This window comes from Heptranchias perlo, unplaced genomic scaffold (genome assembly GCF_035084215.1).
Source record: "Heptranchias perlo isolate sHepPer1 unplaced genomic scaffold, sHepPer1.hap1 HAP1_SCAFFOLD_198, whole genome shotgun sequence".
Classification (NCBI taxonomy): Eukaryota; Metazoa; Chordata; class Chondrichthyes; order Hexanchiformes; family Hexanchidae; genus Heptranchias; species Heptranchias perlo.
This window is the reverse complement of record NW_027139214.1, coordinates 589,932-610,055: the sequence shown is the minus strand read 5'-3', so window position 1 is coordinate 610,055 and position 20,124 is coordinate 589,932. Positions and strand designations below refer to the sequence as shown.

The 20,124-nt window shown below is 46.8% G+C and overlaps 1 protein-coding gene across 1 annotated transcript; it reads right to left on the bottom strand.

Moving 5' to 3' along the window:
* Window positions 1–790: 790 nt before the first annotated feature.
* LOC137309974 (E3 ubiquitin/ISG15 ligase TRIM25-like) lies at window positions 791–19,136 on the bottom strand. The gene is made up of 6 exons (XM_067977977.1): window positions 18,493–19,136; window positions 17,571–17,666; window positions 16,652–16,882; window positions 8,084–8,106; window positions 6,920–7,128; window positions 791–3,927 (listed from the first exon to the last, which is right to left on the bottom strand). Exons 1-6 carry the CDS (start codon window positions 19,051–19,053, stop codon window positions 3,395–3,397), a joined length of 1,653 nt encoding a protein of 550 aa, XP_067834078.1. The 5' UTR covers window positions 19,054–19,136; the 3' UTR covers window positions 791–3,394.
* Window positions 19,137–20,124: the final 988 nt, after the last annotated feature.

Sequence of the window (20,124 nt, the reverse complement as noted above, 5' to 3'; positions counted from 1 at the left end):
GAATCTCATTGCAGCTGAAATTTCCTCCTCTGATTTATGTGTCAGTGACAAAGAATGAAAATATATTAAAACAACTCGTAAAAGGTGGAGGGAAGCAGGGCATTTATTGAGAGATGTATTGTGGTGAATTCTTTGATGAATCTTTGCTCACTTGGAATGTTTTCGATCGGTTAATTTGAACTTCACAATCTTCTCTTTTCAATTTGGACCTGGGTGTCGAGGGCACAATTTCAAAATTTGCAGATGATACAAAACTTGGCCGACGAGGAGTGTGGGAACCAGGCCTCACGTCCCCCTCCCCGCATCCCCCCCCTCCCCACTCCCCCTCTCTTCCTCCCTCCCCGACCCCCAATCTCCTCCCCTTCTTCCCTCTTCTCCCCCACTCCCTCCTCACTTCTCCCCACTCTTGCTGGCAAAACTCACTGTTGTTACTTTTCCCTCTCTCTCTTTCCCATGGTTTGAACAAGTTGATATGACAGCATCTGATGTTTACAACAGCTTCTCACAGACTTTCAAGGCCTTGCATCTGTCTTACCTTTAACCTTCGAGACAATCTGCTGAATGAAACTTTTCCAATTTGGCCAACCTTCCCAGCATGCTGCCTTGAACAGTCAGTTTAACCGTTCCTTTGTTGAAATAATATTTTTAACCAAACTCAGCTCCTTTAGCAGGTAATTAATAACTGGTGTTGAAAGTCCAAAATCCTTCAGTCGCCCCTCAATTGAGTGTGAGATCGAACAACTCACTTTAACCCATTCATTGAATCTGAATTGCACTCACCACAGATAAGTTTAAACATTGTTACAAGAAGTTTAATCAGCGTCACATTTACAAAAAAGTTCTTTCAAATACGACAAATGAGAAAGAAAAGTGTTACAATCATAACAAGTTGTATAATAACAAAAAGCAGAGACATGATTTTCACCCAAGGATGCTGTCCCACATTATAGACGACCTCCCTCCATTCATGATCCCCAGGGGTAGAGGTCCCCTTTTCAATTTCAGCATTACGTTGTTTCGAATGCACTGTCAGTCTATCAATATTAGGGGTTTTAAACTACAGAAGTAATCTAAGAAAGTGGTTTCCCTCATTACTTCTCAGTCTTAATCTTCTACAATCTCCCCCCACCCTCCTTTGTGTGATCCTGGGGCCTTATCTAAGGTCCTCATCCTGTGAGCATCACAGACCGATCTCCAGCCATTTGCTCTTCTAATCTAAGTTTCATTTGGTTATTATCACACATCATGATACAGACAAAGAAAATCATAATACATTGTACAGAAAACTACAGAAACTAGGCTCCCCCCAAATACTACCATATCATCAAGAAATCTTGGACTTCAAAGATCCTCCAGCTCTCCTTTTTACCATTATCCATCTTGTGGATAATTCTGGCTCAGTATTATTTCTCCCCGGCCCTCAGTTGTCCCAATTTCATCGTTAACTCGAAGGAACCCAACCCTGAATTTTGGAAATCCAAATTCTATGTCCGTCTTTACTTTAATTTCAATCCCTCTGATCGGGACCAGTGTGTTTAACACTATCCTGATTGTTTCATTAACTGGTCGGTTTCTCTATGGAGCATGTGTCAGTGCCTTGATTACCAAGTGTAAATCAGTAGTGATCCAGTATCTGTCCTCACTCTCCTGAGCACATTAACCATTTCATGTCGTGGTGTTGTCAACATGACTGAGCATGTCTGAGACCCGTCCTTCAGGGCATCTCCATCATGCATTCCACAGACTGGTTGCCTCACGTGCAAAATATCACATTTACACACACAGCTGTTTCCCAAAATCACACCGAACGTGACATCAAATACAAGCCATTCCTGTGCTTTCAGGCTATCTGATCAACAGACCGGGGGGTGTCTGGAGGTCTTTGCTTATCTCCCCCTGCGTGGTCCCGATCTCTCGGGTAGAGCCCAGGTTATAAAATATTCTTCTCACTGTTCAGTATAAGCAAGGACACAACCGTCTCCAAGAGAAAGCTATCAATTAACGATTGTTAACTCCCCTTTCCTGACTTTCACTGGATTGTGTATTGATTCCTGATTGATGCCCTTTGGGGGTTGTTCCCAGGTGATCTTTGTTTCTCACCGGTCACTCACACATCGTTTTCCTGACCCTTTGGTTTTTGGTTATCACAAAATGTCCCATTATCACCCATGACCACCTGGGACGCTGATTGTAGACTCCAATTGGTGGGGCAATTTTCCTGTTTGTGTCTCACACACTCAGTCACCTCAGTAACATCCCATAATATTCCCATTTCATGTTGGTTGTGAGCCCTGGAGGAACCTTACTGTCCAATAAACTAAAAATCACCACCCCATAAAACACAGATTAAAAGTTCCCAGTCTGGTCCAATGAATCAATACATTTGCTTAGTTTCGGACAGATGTGTTACCCCCCCTGGGCAGTCCCAGAAGCTCTCAGCGATGCCCAGGAGACCCCGGGGGTGAAATTGGTCTCTGGTGTTAGTGCAACACGGGCGATAGTGAATGGACAGCCCATTTTACACCCGCACCATTTTCTTTCCCACTGAAGTCAGTGTAACTCGGGCTGTCGATTCACCATCACTGTTTGGAGCGACCGTCAAAGAACAATTTCAAACCCCAGACTCAGATTTTCACAGCAGCACTTTAAAGGGACCATGCCCTGTCACTACCATTCACTACTGAGATTAATACAGTCGTGCCCTGTCACTACCATTCACTACTGAGATTCATACGATCGTGCCCTGTCACTACCATTCACAACTGTGATTCATACAGTCGTGCCCTGTCACTACCATTCACTACTGTGATTAATACAGTCGTGCCCTGTCACTACCATTCACTACTGTGATTAATACAGTCGTGCCCTGTCACTACCATTCACTACTGAGATTAATACAGTCATGCCCTGTCACTACCATTCACTCCTGAGATTAATACAGTCATGCCCTGTCACTACCATTCACTACTGAGATTAATACAGTCGTGCCTGCCACTATTCTGATTCACTCCTGTGATTAATACCACGACAATTCTGCAACTAAAGTGGTAAAATTCTACAACTGAAGGAGACAATTAATTGGAACGCTACGAATTACAAGGAAACTCACCAAAAGCAGCTATTTTTAGCTTTAGGGACCGACCCTCACAAAGAAGGGCAGTGCTGGAAGTGACATAATTAGAGGGGGTGGAGCCAGGAGTGACATCATCAGAGGGGCAGATGGGGAGTGACATCATCAGAGGGGGACTCCTGGAAGTGACATCATCAGAGGGGCAGACCTGGAAGTGACATCATCAGAAGAGCAGTCCTGGAAGTGACATCATCAGAAGGGCAGACCTGGAAGTGACATCAGTCCCGAACAGGAAGTGATGTCACCGAGTCTCCACAATCAGGATTAATTTAACAGTTTTAGGGATGTTTTTTTCCAACAATAAAATGCCGGAAACACGGGTTCAGTGAATGTGGTTTGAAATGTGTGTAAATGTGTCAGTGAGTCAGTGACCCGGTGAAATGACACAGTCCCGGCCTCGTAATCCAACTGAACTCGGATCCGGCTGTTAGACGGGATCAGTGGGAGGCGAGTGAAGTGGGAATTGTGACCGGTTCTGAGAGAAACACCAAACAAAACAGAATAACGTAAACACCAGGATTTATTGCTATTCCCGAGACCAGACTCTCTCCCCTCTCTCTCTGCGCTCCCACACACAATCCCTATTCTCCACTCTTTCCCATCAGTCTCCACATCCCAGGAATGGGATCCTGAGGAGAAACTCTGGGAGCAGAGGACTTGGGGATCGTCTTTAAACCTCTCTGGGTGAGGTGGGTAGGGCTGATCCTGTCCAGTCCGTGTTACTGATCTCAGATCATTGGACAGAACCAAGTTCCAGTTTGCTGTCTTTGGATCCAGGCTCATCGCTGACCTTTGCCCTAGAGAGGAGAGAAGAGATTGGTCAGACAGGGTTATTCCACTCCCATCAATGATTGACAGCTGCAGGGTGGGAGTGTCAGTATTTCCCAGACACTGTCAGCCCCATATTACCTCTTAGACTGTGTTCATCCCCTGTTAAATAAATGGCCTTTGATCAGAATCCCTGTTAAATAGCAGTGTGTGGGTCCCAGTGCTGTACACTCAGTGCAAACACGGCAGTGGAGACACACAGTAGCAGTCAGTTTAATCACACAAGCCCCTGGCACTGTGCACACGTTCTCCCAGACACAATGCAGGGGATTCACCGGCACACAACACATCCCACAGATTCACAGTAACAGCCCCACAATCTCAGCACTGGCTGCACTGGGAACACACAGCTCACAGGAGTGTGTCCTGGGCTCTCTCCCTCCTGTTACTGTCCCATCCTGAATACAGGAGTGTGCCCTGGGCTCTCTCCCTCCTGTTACTGTTCCATCCTGAATACAGGAGTGTGCCCTGGGCTCTCTCCCTCCTATTACTGTTCCATCCTGAATACAGGAGTGTGCCCTGGGCTCTCTCCCTCCTGTTGCTGTCCCATCGTGAATACAGGAGTGTGTCCTGGGCTCTCTCCCTCCTGTTACTGTTCCATCCTGAATACAGGAGTGTGCCCTGGGCTCTCTCCCTCCTGTTGCTGTCCCATCGTGAATACAGGAGTGTGTCCTGGGCTCTCTCCCTCCTGTTACTGTTCCATCCTGAATACAGGAGTGTGCCCTGGGCCCTCTCCCTCCTGTTACTGTTCCATCCTGAATACAGGAGTGTGCCCTGGGCCTCTCCCTCCTGTTACTGTCCCATCCTGAATGCAGGAGTGTGCCCTGGACTCTCTCCCTCCTGTGACTGTCCCATCCTGAATACAGGAGTGTGCCCTGGGCCCTCTCCCTCCTGTTACTGTTCCATCCTGAATACAGGAGTGTGCCCTGGGCTCTCTCCCTCCTGTTACTGTCCCATCCTGAATACAGGAGTGTGCCCTGGGCTCTCTCCCTCCTGTTACTGTTCCATCCTGAATACAGGAGTGTGCCCTGGGCTCTCTCCCTCCTGTTACTGTCCCATCCTGAATACAGGAGTGTGTCCTGGGCCCTCTCCCTCCTGTTACTGTTCCATCCTGAATACAGGAGTGTGCCCTGGGCTCTCTCCCTCCTGTTACTGTTCCATCCTGAATACAGGAGTGCGCCCTGAGCTCTCTCCCTCCTGTTACTGTCCCATCCTGAATACAGGAGTGTGCCCTGGGCTCTCTCCCTCCTGTTACTGTCCCATCCTGAATACAGTAGTGAGCCCTGGGCTCTCTCCCTCCTGTTACTGTCCCATCCTGAATACAGGAGTGTGCCCTGGACTCTCTCCCTCCTGTTACTGTCCCATCCTGAATACAGGAGTGTGCCCTGGGCTCTCTCCCTCCTGTTACTGTTCCATCCTGAATACAGGAGTGTGCCCTGGGCTCTCTCCCTCCTGTTACTGTTCCATCCTGAATACAGGAGTGTGCCCTGAGCTCTCTCCCTCCTGTTACTGTCCCATCCTGAATACAGGAGTGTGCCCTGGGCTCTCTCCCTCCTGTTACTGTTCCATCCTGAATACAGGAGTGTGCCCTGAGCTCTCTCCCTCCTGTTACTGTCCCATCCTGAATACAGGAGTGTGCCCTGGGCTCTCTCCCTCCTGTTACTGTTCCATCCTGAATACAGTAGTGAGCCCTGGGCTCTCTCCCTCCTGTTACTGTCCCATCCTGAATACAGGAGTGTGCCCTGGACTCTCTCCCTCCTGTTACTGTCCCATCCTGAATACAGGAGTGTGCCCTGGGCTCTCTCCCTCCTGTTACTGTCCCATCCTGAATACAGGAGTGTGCCCTGGGCTCTCTCCCTCCTGTTACTGTCCCATCCTGAATACAGGAGTGTGCCCTGGGCTCTCCCCCTCCTGTTACTGTTCCATCCTGCTCACAGCTCTGATTAAAGTCTCCATTAATTTCCACACAGTAGTGAGGATTCTGTTGTCAATTGAGATGAATCTGATGTCCCTTCTGTACATTAAACTGTTGCTCCCTGTTCACTCTGAATTCACCAACACTCCCTCTCCCCCTGGGTCTGAGACTTGGACCAATTCCGAGCTGCGAGGAGGGAACAGGTGCAGGAACTCGACCCTCGAATCCCTCGCACTGAACCCTGACTGAAGAAACGTCACCGAGAAAGAAAGGGTTAACAAGGAACAGAAAGGGTTAAATAGAAACATAAAGGGTTAAATAGAAATTATGAACATTGTGATCCCCTGTGATATAAACACACCTTGGAATATTCCCGCTCTCCCCCCGATCCCTGTCGACTGCTCGATGACAATCCCTGGGACTGGGGCTACCCCTGTTGAGCTGATTCTGCCCCCTCCCCGGAGCACAGATACTGACAGCCCTGTGAGGGACAGTGTCCCTTTAAGAGACACTCTGATTGACAGTGTGTAACCCCGCCCCTACCTGACCCATGGCGGGTGAAGCTTTGGCCCATTGCAGTGAGGAATGTTTAAAGCAGGTGTCACTGGCGACTGAGGATTAATCTCAGGCTCCTGATCCACACACACAGGGACCTGAGATTAAAGTTCGGGGATATTCCCAGCTGTCTGAACACAACTAACCCGACCTGCTAACTGGCCATAACTAAGGTATATGGAGACCGGAACTGTACACAGTGCTCCAAGTGTGGTCTAACCAAGGTATATGGAGACCAGAACTGTGCACAGTGCTCCAAGTGTGGTCTAACCAAGGTTTGATACAAGTTTAACATAACTTCCCCACTTCTCCATTCAGATGTCCTCAGTACACACCGCCTTCCTCCTCTTTCAGTCCAATCAGTATATTGATCGTAATCGCCTTGGAAATCTTATTTTAATGATTCAATAACAGTTTCTTCATGTCTCAGACAAGCCCAGCCAACGGCAATCATCTCTAACCTGAGGGCTTTAATCTAAGTGCCTCCTCACCTCTTGAAATTCTTAACCTTGACATCTCTCCTAAAGTGTGGTGCCCAGAATTGGAGAAAAGCTGCACGTTTTTCCTTATCATTCCCAATATGTCTGAGTGGTACTTTTCCGATCCATTCAGCCTCTTCTGGATAAGTTGAGATATTTTGGACAGGTTCAGGGTGAGCGCTGGAACATCTGGGTCTGTGACTCTCTGAGTCTCAGTCACTCTGTAATGAAAGAGGAGAGAATGTTTTTATCAGTGGGGACATTTCAGATCAGAAACCCAAAGGGGAACGAGTGATCAGTGCAACAACCTGCACCCCTTCTAATGCTCGTACTGACACCCCGCAGCAACCCATCCTGAGAATGGCAGAATCCCGGGATTTGCAGTCTCCCTGCATTCACACTGATCTCCACACGAGCAGTGGGATCCTGGTTTGCTGTCACTTCAGCTCAGTTTGTGATTTTCAAAGCCGTCTGTGTTCAGTCCAGTTTCTCTGCACTGGAGCCCTTATCTTTCCATTATTAATAATTATTATTATCCCGAGGGTCTCCAGTCTGTGCTTCCCCCTCTCTGCAGGAACACACTCACTACGATCATGTGAAGTGAGGAGAGGAGAAGGAACAGCCTCCCAGGGACCTGGGATCGGTGGGATTCCCTCACAGAGTGTCCAGTCACACTGACATTACTGGGACATTTCAGCACACACTCATTTCTCTGTTAGTGGATAGAATGAGCCAATCACAAGACATTTTACTGTCACTCTGACACTGGGACCTGCCCCTCTCCTCATTTCTCCATGGGCTGGTTGATAGAACAAGCCAATCACACAGCACTTACTGACCCAATGGAATAAAGCTGTCACTGACACACATGGAGCCTTCAGGAAGCCTCGGTTCGATACAGGTCACTGCAGGTTTCTCTCACTCTCAATTCCTGTCTAACAGGTTCCTGAGAAGCTCGACACACCGATGGAACAGCCCATCTCACTCCCATTTCCCACAGGCTGCCTGAGCCAAGAACCCCTCAAACCATAGTTAAACATCACTCAATATTCGCCCCATTTGAAAGCCCCTGATCTGGGGAGGTTTCCAAGCGGTGATTCTACTTTCACTCTTCTCCCAGATACAGGTGAAGGTTCCCTATCAGCAGCAGGTACTGTATGACTGAGAGGAACTTACCTGGAAAGGAGCTGCTTCGAGTTCTGTGAATAAAAAGAGGAGATCAAATCAGTCAATAGAATCATAGAATCTTACAGCACAGGAGGAGGCCATTCGGCCCATTGTGCCTGTGCCGGCTCTTTGAAAGAGCTGTCCAATTAGTCCCACTCCCCCTGCTCTTTCCACATAGGCCTGCAAATTTTTCCCCTTCAAGTATTTATCCAATTCCCTTTTGAAAGTTATTATTGAATCTGCTTCCACCGCCCTTTCAGGCAGCGCATTCCAGATCATAACAACTCATTCTGTAAAAACAATTCTCCTCATGCTGCCTCTGGTGCTTCTACCAATTACCTTAAATCTGTGTCCTCTGGTTACCGACCCTCCTGCCAGTGGTAACAGTTTCTCCTTATTTACTGTATCGAAACCCTTCATGATTTGAACATCTCCATTAAATCTCCCCTTAACCTTCTCTGCTCTAAGGAGAACAATCCCAGTTTCTCCAGTCTCTCCACATAACTGAAGTCCCTCATCCCTGGTCCCATTCTGGTAAATCTCCTCTGCATCCTCTCTAAGGCCTTCACATCCTTTCTAAAGTGTGGTGCCCAGAATTCGACACAATACTCCAGCTGGGACCTAACCATGTGATTTATAAAGGTTTAGAATAACTTCCTTGCTTTTGTACTCCAAGCCTGTTTATAAAGCCCAGGATCCCGTATTCTTTTTTAACAGCTTGATCAAATTGTCCTGATCACCTTCAAAGATTTCTGTAGATGATCCCCCAGATCTCTCTGTTCCTGCACCCCCTTTAAAATTGGACCATTTAGTTTATATTGCCTCTCCTCATTTTTCCTTCCAAAATGCATCACTTCACACTTCTCTGTGTTAAATTGCATCTGCCATGTGTCCGCCCATTTCACCAGTCTGTCCATGTCCTCCTGAAGTCTGTTACTATCCTCCTCACTGTTTACTACATTTCCAAGCTTTGTGTCAGCCACAAACATTGAAATTATGTTCCATATACCCAAGTCCAGGTCATTAATATATATCAAAAAGAGCAGTGGTCCTAATACTGACCCCTGGGGGACACCACTGTAAACTTCCTTCCAATCTGAAAAACAACCGTTCACCACTACTCTCTGCTTTCTGTCCCTGAGCCAATTTTGTATCCACGCTGCCACTGTCCCTTTAATCCCATGGGCATTAATTTTGCTAATAAGTCTTTTATGTGGGCTGCAGAAAAATGCAAAGTGATGCATTTTGGTAGGAAGAACGAGGAGAGGCAATATAAACTGGAGGGCACAACTCTAAAGGGTTACAGGAAGAGAGATCTGGGGGTTTATGTGCACAAATCATTGAAGGTGGCAGGGCAGGTTGAGAAAGTGGTTTGAAAAAAGCATACGGGATCCTGGGCTTTACAAATAGAGGCACAGAGCACAAAAGTATGGAAGTCATGATGACCCTTTATGAAACACTGGTTCGACCACAACTGGAGTATTGTGTCCAGTTCTGGGCACCACACTTTAGGAAAGATGTGAAGGCCTTAGAGAGGGTGCAGAAGAGATTTACTAGAATGATTCCAGGGATGAGGGGCTTTAGTTACGTGGATAGACTGGAGAAGCTGGGGTTGTTCCCCTTGGAACAGAGATGGTTGCGAGGGGATTTGATAGAGGTATTCAAAATCATAAAGGGTCTAGACAGAGTAAATAGAGAGAAACTGTTCCCATTGGCGGAAGGGTCAAGAACCAGAGGACATAGATTTAAGGTGATTGGCAAAAGAACCAAAGGTGACATGAGGAAAAACCTTTTTACGCAGCAAGTGGTTAGGATCTGGAATGCACTGCCCGAGGGGATGGTGGAGGCAGATTCAATCATGGCCTTCAAAAGGGAACTGGATAAGTACTTGAAAGGAAAAAATTTGCAGGGCTACAGGGAAAGGGTGGGGGAGTGGGACGAGCTGGATTGCTCTTGCATCGAGCTGGCACGGACTCGATGGGCTGAATGGCCTCCTTCCGTGCTGAAACCTTTCTACGAATCGATGATTCTATGATTTATCATATGTCTTCTGAAAGTCCATATACACAACATCAACTGCACAACCCTCATCAGATCTCTCATTATTTTTAAATCATAGAATCATAGTATGATACAGGACAGAAGGAGGCCATTCAGCCCGTCATGTCAGTGCCGGCTCTTTGGTAGAGCTATCAAATTAGCCTGACTCCCCCGCTCTTTCCCCATAGCCCTGTAAATTTTACCCCTCCAAGTATTTATCCAATTCCCTTTTGAAAGTTATTATTGAATCTGCTTCCACCGCCCTTTCAGGCAGCACATTCCAGATCATAACAACTCGCTGTGTAAAAAGAATTCTCCTCTTCTCACCTGATTCTTTTCCGATCATCTTAAATACAGAACTTTATAAGACCATAAGAGATAGGAGCAGGAGTCGGCCATTCGGCCCCTTGAACCTGCTCCGCCATTTAATGAGATCATGGCTGATCTGATTTTTACCTCAACTCCACTTTCCCGCCCTTTCCCCATATCCTTTGACTCCCTTGCTGATCAAAATTTGTCCAACTCAGCCTTGAATGTATTCAATGACTCAGCCTCCACAGCTTTTTGGGGTAAAGAATTCCAAAGATTCACGACCCTCTGGGAGAAGAAATTCCTCCTCATTTCCGTCTTAAACGGGCGACCCCTTATTCTGAGACCAAGCCCCCTAGTTTTAGATTCCCCCATGAGGGGTAACATCCTCTCAGCATCTACCCTATCGAGTCCCCTCAGAATCTTGTATGTTTCAATAAGATCTCCTCTCATTCTTCTAAACTCCAATGAGTATAAACCCAACCTGATCAATCTTTCCTCATAAGACAAACCTTCCATACCTGGAATCAAACTAGTGAACCTTCTCTGAACTGCCTCCAATGCAAATATGTCTTTCCTTAAATAAGGGCACCAGAACTGTACGCAGTACTCCAGGTGTGGTCTCACCAGCACCCTGTACAGTTGTAGCATGACTCCCCTGCTTTGATATTCCATCCCCCGAGAAATAAAGGCCAACCTTCTGCCACTGGAAACAGTTTCTCCTCATTTACTCTGTCAAAACCCTTCATGATTTTGAACACCTCTATTAAATCTCCTGTTAACCTTCTCTGCTCGAAGGAGAACAATCTCAGCTTCTCCAATCTCTCCACATAACTGAAGTCCCTCATCCCTGGAACCATTCTAGTAAATCTCCTCTGCACCCTCTCAAAGGCCTGGACATCCTTCCTAAAGTGCGGTGCCCAGAATTGGACACAATACTCCAGCTGGGGCCTAACCGGTGATTTATAAAGGTTTAGAATAACTTCTTTGCTTTTGTAATCTATGCCTCTGTTTATAAAGCCAAGGATCCTGGGTACTTTTTTAACAGCCTCCTCACCTTGTCCTGCCACCTTCAAAGATTTGTGTACGTACACCCCCAGGTCTCTCTGTTCCTGCACCCTCTTTAAAATTGTACCATTTAGTTTATTTTGCCTCTCCTCATTCTTCCCACCAAAATACATCACTTCACACTTCTTTGCATTAAATTGCATCTGCCATGTTTCTGCCCATTTCACCAGTCTGTCTCTGTCCTCCTGAAGTCTGTTACTATCCTTCACATCGTTTACTACATTTCCGAGTTTTGTGCCATCTGCAAACTTTGAAATTATACCCTCTGCACCCAAGTCCAGGTCATTAATATATATCAAAAAGAGCAATGGTCCTAATACTGAGCCCTGGGGAACACCACTGTAAACTTCCCTCCAGTCTGAAAAACAACCGTTCACCACTACTCTCTGCTTTCTGTCTCTGAGCATATTTCGTGTCCATGCTGCCACTGTCCCTTTAATCCCATGGGCTTCAATTTTGCTGACAAGTTTTCATCGAAGAATTCAATCAAGTTATTCAGACACGATTTGCCTTTAATAAATCTGTGTTGTCTGTTGTTTATTATCCCATTTTCTTCCAAGTGACAATTAATTTTGTCTCGGATTATTGTCTCTTGAAATTTCCCCACCATCGACGTTAGGCTGATTGGCCTGTAGTTGCCGGGTTTATCCCTCTCCCCTTTTTTGAACAGAGGTGTAACATTTGCAATCCTCCAGTCCTCTGGCAACATTCCCATATCCAAGGAGGATTGGAATATTGTGGCCAGAGCCTCCACTATTTCCACCCTTACTTCCCTCAGCAAACTAGGATGCATCCCACCCGGACCGGGTGACTTTTCCACTTTGAGCGCTGCCAACCCTTTTAGTACTTCCTCTTTATCTATTTTAATCCTCTCCAGTTTCTCTACCCCTCCTCCTTTACTGGAAGATTGGCAGCATCCTCTTCTTTACTGAAGACCGATGCAAAGTATTCATTTCGTACCTCAGTCATTCCCTCTGCCTCCACAAGAAGATTTCCTTTTTAAGAACATAAGAAGTAGGAACAGGAGTCGGCCAGTCGGCCATTCGGCCCCTCGAACCTGCTCCGCCATTCAATCAGATCATGGCTGATCTTCGACCTCAACTCCACTTTCCCGCCCGATCCCCATATCCCTTGATTCCCCAAGAGTCCAAAAATCTATCCATCTCATCCTTGAATATGTTCAACGACTGAGCATCCACAGCCCTCAGGGGTAGAGAATTCCAAAGATTCACAACACTCTAAGTGAAGAAATTTTACCTCATCTTGGTCCTAAATGGGCTAATTTCTCCTTATCTTGAGACTATGCCCTCCAGTTCTAGACTCTCAGCATCTACCCTGTCGAGCCTCTCAGAATCTTATATGTTTGAATGAGATCATCTCTCATTCTTCTAAAATCCACTGACTATAAACTCATTCTACTCAATCGCTCCTCATAAGACAACCCTCTGACCCCAGGAATCAATCTGGTGAACCTTTGTTGAACAACTGTAACCTTCCTTTGGTACGGAGACCAAAACTGTACATAATTAGTCTCTCACCTTTTAAAAAATATTCTGCTTTCCTATTCTTCCTGCCAAAGTGGATAATTTCACATTTCCCCACATTATACTCCACCTGCCACCGTCTCGCCCATTCACTTAACCTGTCTATATCCATTTGCAGCCTCTTTGCATCCTCCTCACAGCTTACTTTCCCACCGATCTTTGTATTGTCAGCAAACTTGGATACATTACACTCGGTCCACTAATCTAATCATTGATATAGACTGTAAACAGCTGAGGCCCAAGCACTGATCCTCGCGGCACCCCACTAGTTATAACCTGTCAGCCCGAAAATGACCTGTTTATTCCTACTCTCTGTTTTCTGTCCGTCAAGCAATCCTCAATCCATGCTAATATATTACCCCCAATCACATGAGCCCTAATCTTCTGTGGCACCTTATCAAATGCCTTTTGAAAATCCCAATATACTACATCTACCAGTTCCCCCATATCTACCCTGCTAGTTACACCCATTAAAAGCTCTAATAGATTTGTCAAACACAAGTTCCCTTTCAAAAACCGTGCTGACTCTGCCTAATCATATTACGATTTTCTAAGTGCCCTGTTACTACGTCCTTAATAATAGATTCTAGGATTTTCTCTCCCACTGATGTCAGGCTAACTGGCCTATAGGTCCCTGTTTTCTCTCTCTTCTATCTTGAATACGGGGTTACATTTGCTACCTTCCAATCAACAGGTACCATTCTAGAATCTAGGGAATTCTGGAAGATCAAAACCAATGCATCCACTACCTCAGCAGTCACCTCTTTCAAAACCCTACGATGAGGGGGTGACTAGGCGTGTGGATGAGGGTAACGCAGTGGATGTGGTATACATGGATTTCAGTAAGGCCTTCGATAAAGTCCCGCACAGGAGACTGGTCAAGAAGGTACGAGCCCATGGAGTCCAGGGTGCCTTGGCACTTTGGATACAAAACTGGCTTAGTGGCAGAAGGCAGAGGGTGATGGTCGAAGGTTGTTTTTGTGACTGGAAGCCTGTGGCCAGTGGGGTACCACAGGGATCTGTGCTGGGGCCCTTGCTGTTTGTGGTCTACATTAACGACTTGGATATGAATGTAAAAGGTATGATCAGTAAGTTCGCTGATGATACAAAAATTGGTAGGGTGGTAAATAGCGAGGAGGATAGCCTCAGTCTGCAGGACGATATAGATGGGTTGGTCAGATGGGCGGAACAGTGGCAAATGGAATTTAACCCGGAAAAGTGCGAGGTGATGCACTTTGGAGGGACTAACAAGGCAAGGGAATACACAATGAATGGGAGGACCCTAGGCAAGACAGAGGGTCAGAGGGATCTTGGTGTGCAAGTTCACAAATCCCTGAAGGCAGCGGAACAGGTAGATAAGGTGGTAAAGAAGGCATATGGGATACTTGCCTTTATTAGCCGAGGCATAGAATATAAGAGCAAGGAGGTTATGATGGAGCTGTATAAAACACTGGTTAGGCCACAGCTGGAGCACTGTGTGCAGTTCTGGTCGCCGCACTACAGGAAGGATGTGATCGCTTTGGAGAGGGTGCAGAGGAGATTCACCAGGATGTTACCAGGGCTGGAGCGCTTCAGCTATGAAGAGAGACTGGGAAGATTGGGTTTGTTTTCCTTGGAGCAGAGGAGGCTGAGGGGGGACATGATTGAGGTGTACAAAATTATGAGGGGCATAGAAAGGATGGATACTAAGGAGCTTTTTCCCTTCGTTGAGGGTATTATAACAAGGGGGCATAGATTCAAGGTAAAAGGCGGGAGGTTTAGAGGGGATTTGAGAAAGAACTTTTTCACCCAGAGGGTGGTTGGAGTCTGGAACTCACTGTCTGAAAGGGTTGTGGAGGCAGGAACCCTCACAACATTCAAGAAGCATTTGGATGAGCACTTGAAATGCCATAGCATACAAGGCTATGGACCAAATGCTGGGATATGGGATTAGATTAGACTGGGCTTGATGGCCGGCGCGGACACGATGGGCCGAGGGGCCTCTATCCGTGCTGTATAACTCTATGACTCTAACTCTATGACTCTATGATGTAGGCCATCAGGTCCAGGGGATTCGTCAGCTTTTAGTCCCATTAATTTCTCCAGTGCTTTTTCTTTACCAATCATAATTACTTTAAGTTCCTCACTCTCATTAGACCCTTGGTTCCCCACTATTTCTGGTATGTTTTTGTCTCTTCAACCGTGAGGACAGATACAAAATATTAGTTTAACGTCTCTGCCATTTCCTTAATCCCCATTATAATTTCTCCTGTCTCTGCCTCGAAGTGACCTATGTTTACTTTAACTAATCTCTTCCTTGTTACACACCTGTAGAAGCTCTTACAATCTGTTTTTATATTTCTTGCTAGTTTACTCTCATATTCAATTTTCTCCCTCTGCATCAATTTCTTGGTCATCCCTTGTTGATTTCTAAAACCCTCCAAATCCTCAGGCTTACTGCTCTTTTTGGTAACATTGTAAGTCTCTTCTAATCTAATACCATCCTTAACTTCTCCAGATAGCCACGGTTGGATCACTTTTCCTGTGGAGTTTTATGGTCCTTCATCGGCCCCACCTTTCCTTTAACCACCCTTTTACACTTTGTAAGTCTCTAAAAGACTTTATGTTACCCGCTAATCTTTTCTCATACATTATCTTTGCCCCTTTCATTTCCTTTTTCAGTTCTCCTCTGCACTCTCTGTATTCTGTTTGATTCTCTACTGTGATTACTGTCTATTATGAACCTGACATTTATCATAAGCCTCCTTTTTATGTTTCATTTTAATCTCTATTTCTTCAATCATCCAGGGAGCTCTAGCTCTGGATGCCCTTCCTTTCCCCCTCACAGGAATGTCTCTAGTCTGTAGCCGAACTATCTCCTCTTTGAAGGCCTCCCATTGCTCATTTACTGCTTTACCTGCCAACCTTTGTTTCCAACCCACCTGGGCCAGATCCCTTTTCAACTCACAGAAATTAGCCCTCCTCCAGTTGTGTATTTTTACATTTGATTGTTTCTTGTCCTTCTCCATTACTTTTCTAAACCGAATGATATTGTGATCACTGTTTCCCAAATGCTCCCCCACTGAAACATGCTCCACTTGCCCCACTTCATTCCCCAGAACTAGATCCAGCACTGCTTCCTTCCTCGTTGGGCTGGAAACATATTGAAGAAAGTTCTCCTGAACACATTTGGGGAATTCCTCCCCCTCTTTGCCCTTTACTCTGTTTTTTCCCAGTCTATATTCGGATAATTGAACTGCCCCATTATCACTATTCGATTGTTTATGCAACAAACAAATCAAAACCCAATGAAACCAAACCGTGAATTTGGGATTGAGAGTAAAGAGTTCAGTGTAAAACAGTAGGTGGGGCCAGTCACAGGAATGGGGACTAATCCAACATTTCACTGCACTCCATCCTGGGGCAGCACCAACACTCCTGGGGCAGGGCTGAGGGGGCAGCACCAACACTCCTGGGGCAGGGCTGAGGGGGCAGCACCAACACTCCCGGGGCAGGGCTGAGGGGGCAGCACCATTGCTGGGCCCCACCAACAATCTTCAAACAATTCAGTCCTCTCACCAGCCTCACAGAAACGCCCCATTCCCCAGACATGACCCTGTTTATATTGAAGATGTACCTGAATAAAGGAGAGAGGGTCCCTCTGTTCCAGACTCTGGTATTCTCCATCTATTAATGTCATCTGTTCCATCCTCTTGTTTAATGCTTCAGAACAGCTTCTAATCTGTGAGAGAGCTCGGAGCCCCTCCTCATCGATCAGTTTCAGTGCGTATTCTTCATCTTCTTCCAGCTGTCTCCTCCAGTCAGAGTAGCTCTTCGATTGCTTTCCTTTCAGCTCATTGATTCGTGTCTGAAAGCCAAACCAACTCTCATTACAAACGGCCCTTCCACACAGCTCTTACCCTGAGCACACGGCACTTTCCAGGGACGGGACAGTTTGTTTCGATCACTACTCGATCACCCGTTAAAGATAGACAAGCAGTGGGGGGTGTCTACTGGGAGAGAAAACAGAGTTTAACGAGTGTTGCCTTGAGCCTTGAGTTTAAAAGAAAGAGCACTGTATTTGGACTGTGTATGGCACTGCCACCTGGTCCATCCACACCTGGAGTGATGGGTCCAGTTTTGGTGCCCACACCTGGTGAAGGAGATCAAGACTCTGGAGAGGACGGTGGCCAGAATGACACGTAGTCTGATGGATTTAATTCTGAGAATCGTCTCCAAGAGGGAGGGTCATTTAGAGAAAGGCCGAGTGGGACATGATTGAGGTTTTCAAAATGATCGAGGGATTATTGACTCACTGGTTGGGTGAGGTATTGAGATGGATCGGGATGGTAGGACCAGAGGGTCTGTGTATAAAATCCATAGGCACAGAGTTAGGTTAGACACCAGAGTCCTCGATCTCTGGAACAGACTCCATGAACATGTGGGGGGTTTGGAGTCACTCCCACCCTTTAAAAGGGAGCTGGGGAGGAATTTCCCAGAGTTTGTCCTGAATTGGCTGCAGATTCCAGAGTAAATCCAGTCCCATTTTTCCCTACCTTTATTTCAGCTTCTGATCTCTCCAAGTCTCGCTGTTTGCTGGAACAATTCTGCTGGATTCCCCGAAGCCTCTCGATTTCTCTCTCCAATTCTTCCTGTAAAGGCAATTGGAAAGTTTTCAAAAGGGATTCAAACTGGGATTTAAAGGGGAAATGATTCCGTTCCAGGAGTGACCCCACTGGGTGTGGATAGAAAGTGGTTTGGGGGATTCTCAGTGTCTGGGCCCTGAGCAGAAATATTCCCTTCTGTGGCTCTCAGTAAAGAGGCGCTCCCTGCCCTGTATAAACTGAGTGACCACACACACCGGCTTTTTTTCACACTGACACACCGTGTGCTGCATTTTCACACGGACTCAGCTCCTCCATTTCCAGGAATCAGCCGAGGGGAAAGAGAGACAGACTCAGTCACACCAGCATTTCTCAAACACCAATTCCCTCTTGTTTTGAGAAACAGTTTCTCCCCCCAGCCCCTGAGTCACCCCCCGTGGGTGTCCCTCACTCCCCCCACCGGTGATGGTCCTCTCCCTGATGGTCAGATGGCAGAATACCCCAGCGTTACACAGGGCTCCAACATGCTCTGCTCTACAGCCCTATGTCATGGAGTGCCAGTTCTCACAGGTGCCCACACTGTGAATTACTGAGCTCCACAATGTCCTCACCAGGAGGGGCTGAGTGTGGGTGAGGGGCAGTCACCCTGGGTCACTCTCACACCCCTCCCAGTGCCCACCCTGTTCTCTCAGACAGACCAAGAGAAGGGGGAGGGAGCAAATCTGACTGATATGAAACAAATAGCCGTAAACCCAGGGCAGCAAGAAAACACTGGGCTAAATCAGCACTGTCTGTAATCAGTTCGAATTAATGTTCGTTATTAACAGGAAAACCCTCCATCACTGTATTTAATATCAGGAATTGTGTCACTCACCTTAATTGCAGCTCGTGCCTGATCGAGGCTCAGCAGTGTGTGGGATTTATGTTTCCCTATTATTATACAGGAAACACACACACACTCTGCATCATCTTTACAGTAGTATTCAAAGACCTTCTTATGGTCAAGGCACTGTCTCTCTGTAAGATCAGCCGTAGGCTCGATGAGGGTGTGATCTTTGTAGGCCTCTTTCCGTAAATGTGGTTTTAAATGACGGGAGCAAAAGGAAGCTTCACATTTCAGACACGTCTTCACAGCTGGGGTTGGAGTCTCATCACAGTACTCACACATGACACGGCCTGAATCAGCAGGAGGCTGTGAGCGATTGTATTTCTCCACGATATTACACAGCGTGAAGTTTCTCTCCAGACTGGGCCTGGGGTTGAATTTCCGGCGACACTGAGGGCACTCAAACCCTTCTGGGCCTGCTGTCTGGGCCCAAACTCCCTCAATACATTTCAAACAGAAACTGTGCACACAGGGTAATATCACCGGGTCCTGGTACACCTGGAGACACACAGCACAGGTTAATTCATCCTCGAAAGCTCCGGGCTCCATTCCTGCAGCACCTGAAAGAGTTTTCACACAACACAGAGAGAGAGAGAGAGAGAGAGGAACCAGAGCAGGAAGTGAAATTCTCATAAACACTCGGTGCAAGGAGTGACAAAGTTAGTTTCAGTTTCGTGACTCACTTTGGTTGAAGATTAACCCTTTCAGGCCTGCAGTAGCAGCTCAGAAAAACAAGATTGCAATTTTACAATCTGGAGTCAGAATACAGCAAGCTGGACTCAGTAAACACAAACCGAAAACTAATCAGCTCAGACCAGACCCTAAACGGTTTAACAAATGATTTAAAACTGATATAAAGAGGAACAATAACCTTCACAAATCCCCCAGAGAGGAAAGGGAAGGAGCTCTCTGGGAGGAATAGAAAAATATAAAGAAAAAGTTAAAATGTTCATCGGTGGGAAAGTGAGCTGTGAGGAGGACACAGAAAATCTGCAAAGGGATATAGACAGGTTAAGTGAGTGGGCGAGAAGGTGGCAGATGGAATATAATGTGGGGAAATGTGAGGTTATTCACTTTTGTCGGAAGAATAGAAAAACAGAACATTGCTTAAATGGTGAGAAACTATTAAATGTTGGGGTTCTATTTTAGCACCCGCCAGCGGGGGGGCCCCGAAAATCTGGAAATCCGGTAGCGGGACCGGAGCCCGCCGCGAATCCGCACACTTCCGGGATCCCCACTGACGCGCTGGCGTGCGCACGCAGCCCCCGCTGGTGGGAATCCCGCAGGCAATTAAAGCCAGCGGGATGCCACTTGAACCTATTTATTCTGCTCGTTCAGGTCGTTTACAGACCTGATTGAGCTGTTTTATAAGGAGGCGTGGGATTTTACGGTGAACAGAGACTGTTTCCCACACTGGGGGAAACACTCCCAGTCCAAACGGAGGTGTTGCAGCCAGCAGCCTGTGGCAGCTGCAAAGGTGCATTCGACAGGTGGGGGAGACCCCTCACCACCGCAGGAGGCCACTCCGTCACATTGGACAGAGGTTGGCCCCCACCACCCTCCCCCTAACAAGAAAACTCACCGACCTGGAACCGCAACCCCGGTGTGGGGACACATCTA

Bases quoted from the DNA above. Each gene is read 5' to 3' on its own strand.
- LOC137309974 (XM_067977977.1), bottom strand. From the start codon at position 19,053: ATGGAGCCCGGAGCTTTCGAGGATGAATTAACCTGTGCTGTGTGTCTC. The intron at 17,667-18,492 runs GTGAGTGACACA...TTGCCTTTACAG, and splicing joins AGGCACGAGCTGCAATTAAG to GAAGAATTGGAGAGAGAAAT. The intron at 8,107-16,651 runs GTACATCTTCAA...TTTTATTCACAG, and splicing joins ACCCTCTCTCCTTTATTCAG to AACTCGAAGCAGCTCCTTTC.